This window comes from Glycine soja, chromosome 8 (genome assembly GCF_004193775.1).
Source record: "Glycine soja cultivar W05 chromosome 8, ASM419377v2, whole genome shotgun sequence".
Classification (NCBI taxonomy): Eukaryota; Viridiplantae; Streptophyta; class Magnoliopsida; order Fabales; family Fabaceae; genus Glycine; species Glycine soja.
The window spans coordinates 16,368,364-16,379,867 of record NC_041009.1 but is presented as its reverse complement, the minus strand read 5'-3'; the positions used below and the strand labels follow the sequence as shown (position 1 = coordinate 16,379,867).

General features: G+C 34.4%; 1 protein-coding gene across 1 annotated transcript; it reads left to right on the top strand.

The window, feature by feature from the left end:
- The first annotated feature begins 619 nt into the window (after positions 1 to 619).
- LOC114422377 (ABC transporter G family member 36-like) lies at positions 620 to 10,138 on the top strand. Its single transcript, XM_028388693.1, has 23 exons — positions 620 to 867; positions 1,065 to 1,430; positions 2,166 to 2,375; positions 2,496 to 2,580; positions 2,720 to 2,879; positions 2,989 to 3,065; positions 3,192 to 3,245; positions 3,608 to 3,698; positions 4,352 to 4,653; positions 5,226 to 5,824; positions 6,107 to 6,267; positions 6,372 to 6,481; positions 6,586 to 6,742; positions 6,840 to 6,992; positions 7,124 to 7,293; positions 7,395 to 7,727; positions 7,828 to 8,118; positions 8,213 to 8,296; positions 8,385 to 8,518; positions 8,609 to 8,836; positions 8,926 to 9,097; positions 9,210 to 9,464; positions 9,557 to 10,138. Exons 2-23 carry the CDS (start codon positions 1,084 to 1,086, stop codon positions 9,830 to 9,832), a joined length of 4,449 nt encoding a protein of 1,482 aa, XP_028244494.1. The 5' UTR covers positions 620 to 867; positions 1,065 to 1,083; the 3' UTR covers positions 9,833 to 10,138.
- Positions 10,139 to 11,504: the final 1,366 nt, after the last annotated feature.

Sequence of the window (11,504 nt, the reverse complement as noted above, 5' to 3'; positions counted from 1 at the left end):
TAAAGTCTTAATTCTTGAAAGAAGAATCTGACATCATATAATAGCAAATGATAAATATATACTAAACATATAGTTTCCCAGTTATTGTTTTTCTAATTGCCCAGTAGGCATGACTGCATGAGTATTTGTTTTTTCTTTATCACGCTGCTGGAAACTATTTTGTGATATTTTTCTGTCAAATTAAATATCAAATTATCATATACTATTAACACTTTCCCGGATTCCCAGTTGAGTCACGTGGCACAATTGTTCAATGATACATTGAAGCAAGATTTTAGAAGAAAGAGAAGAAAAAGCCATATATATATATATATATATATATATATATATATATGTATATATATATATATATATAAGAAAAAGAAGGACTAATAATAATATATACTTTCTATTCACAACAACGCATTCGTAGGAAGCAGGTGCGAAAGCGGAAACGCTGGTCATGTTTGAATGGACTTTTTGTTACTATGGTTACATTCAACACCACCAGGAACGTGCTTTTTATTATTATATAAGAAAAGGGTACTCATTATTTTTCTTAGGAAAGATAGATAGGATTATCAAATACGACAATTCATCCACTACTTGGAGAGCCACTCTATCCCACCTACACGTACTATATATTAAGAGAAGAATATATATATATATATATATAGTTGTTTGTAACACCCTTACACCAATATATTCGTTTCCTTATCTCCTAGAACTGAGACTCAGTTCTGGTCAGTTGGCCAATATCTCGGAATCACTCTGATGAAGTGACAATAGAAAACAAACAAACAAAGAGGGAGAAGAATCATACACGTAAAAGAAGAGTTAAACCTCCTTCAGTTGAGTAGAGGATTCTTGTACTCCTTGTTTTATCATGTAAGTGTATATACTCTTTTCATGTTTTTCTCTCTTTGGTTTGTCAGAGATATATAGAAGTAAAAAGAACAAGAGGGTGTTTGTTTTGTTCATGTAAATCTCTTAAAAAGAAATGGTTTTTGGTTTCCTTCAAGGCTTGATTTTGAATTAGTGAAGAGAGTAATATCATGTTTCAACTTTGACTCTACTAATTTCAGAACAAGGGGGGAGGCAAAAATGGATGGGAATAATTTCAGCAGAAGCATAAGCAGGAGCATAAGCAGGTCAAGTTGGAAAATGGAGGAAGTGTTTGCGAGTGGAAGGTATTCTCGCAGGACTTCACATGTGGATGAGGATGAGGAGGCTCTCAAATGGGCTGCCATAGAGAAACTTCCCACCTATGATAGGCTAAGAACAAGTATCATCCAAACCTTTGCCGAGGGCGATCAAGCCGGTGTGCACAAGGAAATCGATGTTCGGAAGTTAGATGTGAATGATAGGCAACAAATCATTGACAAGATTTTCAAGGTTGCTGAAGAAGATAATGAAAAGTTCCTCAAGAAGTTCAGAAACAGAATTGACAAGTAAGTCTAGTCTTTTGTTTGATTTTTCACACGTAGTGTTCCCCCTTCCTCACCAACCTACCCCACACGTTCACACAAAAAATCTTCAAATAGAATAGGTAAGGTTTCTGATAACTTAGACAAAACAAAGATTACATAAGTTTTTTGTCTCAATCTTTGAAATCAAGGAACCCCATCTATTTAGAAAACCTTACTTTCTCTTATGATTATACTGTGTGCCTTCTTTCATTTTATCCCCCCATATTATCATGTTGAACATGTCTTTGTCATTTGATTAAGACAAAATCAAGTTTAAGACCAGTTTCGTGTTGCTTCTACGAAGTAGAGGGAACCAGATCTACATATGAATATTATTGAAGATGTAGTTAATTTAAACTTCAATCCTTCATTAATCAGGATCTTTGTCAAAGCTAATTTTTTCTTTAAACTTTGAAAACCAATCGTCATATTTCAAACTTGACATTGTCAAAACAAAATAGACATCGAATTAAAAGCACACCTAATACATCTTTTTTGTCAATACCTAATACTTGAGTGGATGAAATTTCTCCTGATGAAGGTGAAATCAAATTTTTGAACTGACTTATTCTGTAGACAAATTAATGTTGTTACATGATTCAATTGTTTGGACTTTGGAGTAATGTTACTTTGAAATTGTAAGTGCACGGTTTTGATCAAGTTGTTAACCAATTGGAACAGTGGAATTGATTTCTTTTTTTGTTTTACCAATTCCAGGGTTGGAATTCGACTTCCAACAGTAGAAGTGAGGTTCCAAAATTTGACTGTTGAGGCAGATTCCTATGTCGGCAGCAGAGCTCTACCAACCCTACCAAATGTTGCACTGAACCTTCTTGAATCAGCTCTTGGCATTTTTGGCATTAGTACAGCTAAGAGAACAAAGCTCACAATTCTTAAGAATACCTCTGGCATTGTTAAACCATCAAGGTACCACAACCAAGTTGTTACATATATATAGTGTGATTGGGATAATCTTGATATAAAAAAAAACAAATTGTAGCCTAGTTGATCTTCTTATATGGATTTTTGTTTTATGGTTCTGCACAGGATGGCCCTTCTACTAGGACCCCCGTCTTCAGGGAAAACGACCCTTTTGTTGGCATTGGCTGGAAAATTGGACTCCGAATTGAGGGTATGCTCCAACCCCATCATTTTACTTAACAAAATTATTCTTCATACATAATAAATTAATAATAATGTTGATAAAGAATAACGATAAATGATGATGAACAAGAGTTAATTAAAATAAATGACTGGTTTTGATGAAACAGGTAAAAGGAGAAATCACATACAATGGACATAAACTTAATGAGTTTGAGCCTAGAAAAACTTCAGCATACATTAGCCAAAATGATGTTCATGTTGGAGAAATGACTGTAAAAGAAACACTGGATTTCTCAGCTAGATGTCAAGGAGTTGGGACTCGATATGGTAATTTAATCAACATTTTCTCTTTAACCCATTTTTTTTTATAAAAAAAAATCCCATTTAAATAGTTTATTAACATTTTTATCTTGGTCTTAAAATAATGTAATTATAGACCTATTAACCGAGCTTGCTAGAAGGGAGAAGGAAGCCGGCATATTCCCAGAGGCAGATGTTGACCTTTTCATGAAGGTATATTTTCATTAATTTCCTAATTAAGTAATAACTATTATATAAATAATACTTAATGGACTAAGTAATAGAGTAATAGTCGATAATTATGTCAATTTGTTAATCTATGGAATTCTTGCATTTTAGGCAACTGCTATGGAAGGGACAGAAAGCAGTCTCATTACCGACTACACACTCAAAGTAAGTCATTTCTTCTTTCAACAATTTCTGTTTCGCGTAGAAAAAAGAGATGCAGAGTCAGTAAGATGGATATGTTCTCAAAACTTTTCCACGTTTACTCCACAAAAATATAAAAAAAAAATAGTTTTTCTTGCCAAATATTTCTACTCTTCCTACCCCGCAATGTTGACTGATGTCAACGTATTTTTTGGCTAAGTATGTCCCCATTGGAGCATCGCTTGTGACAATGTGGACTACCATAACTGCCCCCATTCTTTAGATTTTTTATAATTTATAATCAACATAATTATTGCTAGTCACTATGCTTAACGGTTTGTTTTATATCCTAATCAATCATTCTTGTTCCTTGTTATGTGAAACAGATATTGGGGCTTGATATTTGTAAGGATACCATAGTGGGTGATGAAATGCACAGAGGGGTATCCGGTGGCCAAAAGAAGCGTGTCACTACAGGTTAGAAGGACTAAAATGTCCAATTATTTTATTTTATTTTTTATTTATCAGAGATTACATAGCTCCAAATTATAAAACAAATCTAAGGTTATCTCCTGCTCTAATATTTAAAAGTCCAACACTTTGATGAAGCTTAATTTAATCATGCATTGGAAGACGGCTACAAGTTGCATATATAGATACACTCAACCAGATCATTTTTTAAGATTAAGAGAGCGTGGCCACTTGAACTTTTGCCACCCACACTCACTTATTCTTTCTTCACCTACCATCTAGTTTGTCCAAGCAATAATTTTACACTATTATTTAATTATAAATTATCAATTAAATTATTTTAAAATAATTATTTAAAAAATTAATAAATTTATTATGATGAATTATAATGAAATGTTTATATAATTTTTTTTACAATATCAATGTATAATCTTTTTTCCTATAATGTATATTTCTTTTAAAAACTATTTAAAATATTTTTTACTTAATTAAAAATATACTAAAGTTAAACTCTTTTTTTGTCATAGTATTCGTTGTATACTTGAATATATCTAGAGCTACGTATAACCAACTTAGATTATGACAATCCAAGGATCAAATGCATAATTATCCAAATTATATTGATTTCTTACAACGACATGGTTTTGATTTTTATACAGGAGAGATGATTGTAGGGCCCACAAAAACACTATTCATGGATGAAATATCAACGGGTCTTGATAGCTCAACAACATATCAGATTGTGAAGTGCTTGCAGCAGATTGTGCACCTTAATGAAGGAACTATCTTAATGTCCCTTCTCCAACCTGCTCCTGAGACCTTCAATCTCTTTGATGACATCATCCTCATATCAGAGGGCCAGATTGTGTATCAAGGCCCTCGTGAGCACATTGTGGAATTCTTTGAATCCTGTGGGTTCCGCTGTCCCGAAAGAAAGGGAACCGCTGATTTCTTGCAAGAGGTGTGTGATCATCATAACAACCACCTTATTTTATCATGCACCTTCACATACCTTATCAAACATCACATAACTTGTGCACTCTTAACTTAAACGCCGCATTCCAATCATGGAAACTTTTTTCTTCTTCCGAGAAATAAAAACTTATTTAAGGCAAGCTGAATTTTACGAGCTTGGACCATTAATCAATCAGAAATCATATTAAATATGACTTTTAATTAATATTTTTCATAAAAGTTAATAATTTTATCATACCTTAATCATTTCTAATTTGAATTTGGATTATAGTATAATATGAGTGTATAAATTATTTTATTATTTTATAACTTTTTATAATAAGTGTATCTTTAGTTTTTAAATTAAAAAAAATATTTTTAAAGTAAAAGTAATTTTATCAAAGGATCAAAATTTTTACTTTGATTTTTATTCATTAAATTTATATTTAAATATGCATATAATATTTTAAACTTCAATCAAAACATGCAGGCTCTCTCTGATGATGATGTTATTTAAAAAAAAAAAAAAAAAGAGTAAGGGCAATTAGAATTACAATGTTACTTTGAAATATTGAACAGGTTACCTCAAGGAAGGACCAAGAGCAGTATTGGGCAGACAAAAACATGCCATACCGTTATGTTACAGTGACTGAATTTGCAAACAAGTTCAAGAGATTCCATGTTGGAATAAGGCTTGAGAGCGAGTTGTCTGTGGCATTTGACAAGTCAAGTGCACACAAAGCAGCTCTTGTATATAGTAAAAACTCTGTGCCAACAATGGACCTTTTCAAAGCATGTTGGGACAAGGAGTGGCTTCTGATCAAGAGGAACTCCTTCGTCTACATATTCAAGACAGCCCAAATAATCTTCATTGCCTTCATAGCCGCGACACTGTTCTTGAGGACTGAAATGCACCGGAAAAATGAAGATGATGCTGCACTCTACATTGGTGCAATTTTGTTCACCATGATCATGAACATGTTCAATGGTTTTGCTGAGCTAGCACTCACAATTGGAAGGCTTCCCGTGTTTTACAAGCACAGAGACCACCTTTTCCACCCTGCTTGGACTTACACCCTCCCCAATTTCTTGTTGCGTATTCCCATTTCTGTGTTTGAGTCTCTTGTTTGGGTTGGTGTCACCTACTACATCATAGGATTTGCTCCTGATGCCAGCAGGTAAACTCCAATACTTTTTTCTTTTTCCTTTTTCACAATTTGCATCTACATTTTTACTCATTTGCATGTGTCTCACATCTATCTACCAACCTAACAAGTTTAGTTCATTAATTGAGATGGCTTATATAATATCATTGATACTCCCTCTGTTCCTATTTATAAGACTCAAGTTTAAAATGATGTTTGTTTCTTTTTATAAGACTCGATCTATAATATCATGTTATGATGAGATGTATTTATGATAATTAAGTGAGCCTTTTTCCTGCCTATTCCAATTTTTAGGTTCTTCAAGCAATTGTTGTTGGTGTTTCTGATCCAACAAATGGCAGCTGGGATGTTTAGGGTCATTTCTGGAGTGTGCAGGACAATGATTATAGCTAACACTGGAGGAGCCCTCATGCTCCTTCTTGTTTTCCTACTTGGAGGCTTCATCCTTCCAAAACGTGAGTGACAAATCCAAACTTTTTAAGCAAAAGAATTCGGAAAATTGACTTCAAACTTAAATTTGTTCAAAGAATGTGCTCACCTAGATGCTCAATGGTTATAGGTGAAATTCCTGATTGGTGGGTGTGGGCTTACTGGGTGTCACCATTGACATACGGCTTTAATGCCTTGTCTGTGAATGAAATGTTAGCTCCAAGGTGGATGCATCCACAGGTAATTAATAGCAGAAGCTTTTAATTGGAAAAATGAAAATGAGTATAATTCACTAAGGAAAAAACTTGTTAGTTTCTAACTTGAACCGTGCCCTTTGACTGCAGACTTCTTCTGATAAAAATACCACATTGGGTCTATCAGTACTAAGGAACTTTGATGTTTATGCTAAAAAAGATTGGTACTGGATTGGAGCTGCTGCTCTTCTTGGTTTCACAGTTCTGTACAACGTTCTCTTCACCCTTGCGCTTATGTACCTTAACCGTAAGAGCTCTTGCATCTTGATCAATATTTCAAGTGACTTCTTTCATTTTCTATCTTACTAAAGCTTAATTTTCTCTATTCTTGTTTGGTGCATTAGCTCTTGGAAAGAAACAAGCAATTATTTCTGAGGAAGATGCAAGTGAAATGGAGTCTGGAGGAGACACCAATGAAGAACCCAGACTTGTAAGGCCCCCATCAAACAGAGAATCAATGCTTCGATCATTATCTACTGCTGATGGAAACAATTCAAGTAAGTGCTAAAGCATACAATATTTTTTTTTATAAGCAAATGTTAATTGTTAGTTTCTTAGTTTTTATATGGTTTGACTAAAAATATGTTTATTGATGTAATGTGGGTTGGTGCTATGTGAATCATTCCAGGAGAAGTGGCAATGCAGCGAATGGGTAGCCAAGCTACCAGTGGATTAAGAAAAGTTGAGTCGGCAAACGATTCAGCTACTGGAGTTGCCCCCAAAAAAGGAATGATTTTACCTTTCCAACCACTTGCAATGTCCTTTGACACTGTTAATTACTACGTCGACATGCCTGCAGTAAGGATCCAATTACTTGTTTAGTATAATTTCATAATCTACATCATTAACAATCCATGACATACCTACAAAGGAAGTTCTAACTCTGACAACTTTCACAGGAAATGAGAGATCAAGGAGTGACAGAAGATAGGCTACAACTGCTTAGGGGAGTAACTAGCTCCTTTAGGCCTGGAGTCCTAACTGCACTAATGGGAGTTAGTGGCGCTGGGAAGACAACTTTAATGGATGTTTTAGCAGGAAGAAAGACGGGTGGCTACATTGAAGGAGATATTAGAATCTCGGGGTTCCCTAAGAACCAAGAAACCTTTGCAAGAGTCTCTGGTTACTGTGAACAAACTGATATTCATTCACCCCAAGTTACTATTAGAGAATCTTTGCTTTACTCAGCCTTCCTCCGGTTACCAAAAGAAGTTAGCAAGGAGGAAAAAATAGTTAGTACTCAGCACTAGTATATCTTTTGATTCTTCTCTTAATAAGGGTTCATAGAAAAGGTGAACTAACAAATTCCAATTATTTTTATTATCTTTTCAGCAATTTGTGGACCAAGTGATGGATTTGGTAGAGTTAGATAATCTCAAGGATGCTATAGTGGGGCTTCCAGGAGTTACTGGGTTGTCAACCGAACAACGAAAGAGGCTGACCATCGCTGTTGAGCTTGTTGCTAATCCTTCAATTATTTTCATGGATGAACCCACTTCTGGTCTTGATGCAAGAGCAGCAGCTATTGTTATGAGGACTGTGAGAAACACTGTGGACACTGGAAGAACAGTTGTCTGCACAATTCACCAGCCTAGCATTGATATCTTTGAAGCCTTTGATGAGGTACCAACCAACCTACAAACCATTTGTTGTGTATTTCTTTTCTTTGTATCTCCTATCCTCTTTAATGCTTAATGAAATATTCTTTTTTCGCCAGCTTTTGTTGATGAAAAGAGGAGGACAAGTGATCTACTCAGGACCATTAGGCCGAAATTCCCACAAGATTACGGAATACTTTGAGGTATTACAACAAACTGATTATATTTATTTGATCATGTACTTTAACATAGGGTTTAGTATCAAGTTTCATCCCATGTCCTTGGTCACAGGCAATTCCAGGGGTCCCAAAAATTAAAGAGATGTACAACCCAGCAACATGGATGCTAGAAGTGAGTTCTGTAGCAGCTGAAGTTCGTCTTGGAATGGACTTTGCTGAATACTACAAAACATCATCTTTATTCCAGTAAGTCAACTTACAATTAGAAAGCCTACATTGTTAAATGGGTTTGCATGATTTTGTTCGTTTGAGCTAACACGTATGCTTTCCAAACAGGCGAAACAAAGCTCTTGTAAAGGAGTTAAGCACACCCCCGCCTGGAGCTACTGATTTGTATTTCCCCACCAAGTATTCTCAATCCACATTGGGGCAATTTAAATCCTGTTTTTGGAAGCAGTGGCTGACATACTGGAGGAGTCCAGATTATAATCTCGTCAGATATTTTTTCACCTTGGCTTGTGCCCTCATGATAGGGACAGTATTTTGGAGAATTGGCAAAAACAGGTAAGAGTTGCTTCCTGTGATTAAATCTAACTCTATTCAATCATCAGTTTTAAATTTTAGCTAATTGCTCTCTTGTTATTCTTGTTTAGGGAGAGCTCAGCTGATCTGACAATGATTATAGGAGCAATGTATGCTGCTGTTATTTTTGTTGGGATTAACAATTGTCAAACTGTTCAACCAATTGTAGCCGTTGAAAGAACAGTGTTCTATCGAGAAAGAGCTGCTGGAATGTATGCTCCTTTGCCTTATGCCTTAGCACAGGTAAGTGGATTGATTTACTTCAAAGAACAATTTTATTTTTTAGTATTCGTTGCTTGTTATGAGGCCATTGCCTTGTCACGTTATCCTTATGCCAATGCATTTTTAATTGCAGGTCTTTTGCGAAATACCATATGTGTTTTTCCAAACTGTTTATTACTCACTCATAGTGTATGCAATGGTGAGCTTTGAATGGAAAGTGGAGAAGTTCTTTTGGTTCTTCTTTGTCAGCTTCTTCTCTTTCTTGTACTTCACATATTATGGAATGATGACTGTGTCCATCACACCAAACCACCAAGTGGCATCAATCTTTGCAGCAGCATTCTATGGACTCTTTAATCTCTTCTCTGGTTTCTTTATCCCAAGACCGGTGAGTACCATTCCAGTTTCGTAATTTTATTGAAACAAGCATATCTTACATAATCCTTACTAAAAACTCTTCTACCAACTTTGGCTTTTCAGAAAATTCCTAAATGGTGGGTGTGGTATTACTGGATTTGTCCAGTGGCATGGACAGTGTATGGATTAATTGTCTCTCAATATAGAGATATAGAGGACCCACTTTTTGTGCCTGGGAGTACTACTCAAAATTTCACTGTCAAAGGATATATTGAAGACCACTACGGGTTCAAATCCGACTTCATGGGTCCAGTTGCTGCAGTTTTGGTAGCTTTCACTGTCTTTTTTGCCTTTGTATTTTCCTTCTGCATCAAGGCACTGAACTTCCAAACAAGATAAAAGAACTTCATCAATGTTGGAAGTACAAGTTATGCTACGGCATGTTGTAACGGTCTAAATGACCTGTGAATGTAAATAACTGAGGCTGGAGTTAATGCTCAAGATTTATTATGCAACATTATAAGCTTAATAGATGACCACGATAGTTTTGCTAGCAGAGGGTTCTTAAGCAAGTGTAAATCTATATCAATTGTACTGTTATTAGTTTGATTTGCTACCTAGAAGAAGTTAGATGTTTCTTATGGTCAATTCTTGCAACAACATTGTTTGTTATAAATAGCAGCTTATTCTTTTACATTAACTTTCTATTAAGATAGTCTATTCTTGTTTGCCTATAGCAACTTTTCTCTAATTAACCTTTTAATTTTCGTAAAATGAGTTTTATTTATAAGACAAATGTGGTTATGTAATGTGGTAGGTTTTGATGATGCCAAAAACCAAACGATAGAAAGGCAAAAGCAAAATAACATGAAAAATCTTGAACACGAACAAGTTAAGCAATTAGAAGATTCAAGACTTAGGTTAAATTGTTAAAAGGTTTTTCCAACAAGAATATTTGGCCATTCGATTAATTTAAATTAAGTCTTCAAGTTTGTTTTAAAAGCGTTAAAGTTATTTTTCAAGTCTTTTGGAAATGACCCCTGACAATTTATACGAATTTTTCCTATAAATATTCATCATTTTTACATGTTTAAAATGCATGAAAAACTTCTAAAAAGATATTGTTAACAATCATTCTCAACCATTAAGTTCTTGATAAAAAAAAAACTTGGTCAAATACACTTATTATTGAGAAACCTTCTAGTGCTTTAGTTTGTAACATTTCCTCTAAACCAGAGAGTGAATTCTTATATTCTTTGTCTAAACTTTTTGAAAAGAGTGAGACATCCCTTGTAAGAACAAGATTGTGGTATCTCTTAATTCTTGAAAGACTCAAACATAAAGGGTGAAGAATCCTAAAGTGTAAAACTGCTTTGTTTTTGTAAAGGATTTGAAAGATAATGAAACTCTTAAGTGGATTACTTGAGGAATGGACATATGCACAAGAAGTGACTGAACCAGTATAAACCGAGTTAATAATTTTCTCTTCTCTCATCTCTTTATTTTTATTGTAAATTCATTGTATTCATTTATATTGGTAGAGATCTTAATTACTTGTTTTTTTGTTTTTAATCAAGGTTTTAATGCATTATCATATTTATCATATAAAAAGGAAATAAACTGTATTAACAAAGAAAATCTTTATAAACTCAATTCACCCCCCCTCCCTCTTGAGTTCATTAAGGTCACTTGGATAACAAGTGGTATCAAAGTAGGATTCATGTATAAGGCTTAAACTATTCAAGAATAATTATGGTCTCATCAAATTCTCTCTTTCCTGAAGGAAACTTTATAAATAGGTCTCCTATTTTGAATGATGATGATTATCATTATTAGAAAACCCGCATGCAAATCTTTATACAAGCCATATATTTAGATATATGGGATGTTGTAGAAAATGACCATTTCATCCCTAAAAGTAGGATAGAAGACCAAATAATTGATAAACCCAGAGATAGGCGGGTGGAGTGATAATGATAAAAAGAAGGTACAACATAACTTAAAAGCCAAAAGCATAATCACATCTGCTTTAAGAATTGATGAATACTTTATAGTATCAAATTGTCAAAGT

Excerpts from the sequence above, each read along its gene's own strand:
- LOC114422377 (XM_028388693.1), top strand. The coding sequence starts at position 1,084 with ATGGATGGGAATAATTTCAGCAGAAGCATAAGCAGGAGCATAAGCAGG. Across the intron at positions 7,728-7,827 it reads TTAGCAAGGAGGAAAAAATA|CAATTTGTGGACCAAGTGAT; the intron begins GTTAGTACTCAG and ends TTATCTTTTCAG. Across the intron at positions 8,297-8,384 it reads AGATTACGGAATACTTTGAG|GCAATTCCAGGGGTCCCAAA; the intron begins GTATTACAACAA and ends CCTTGGTCACAG.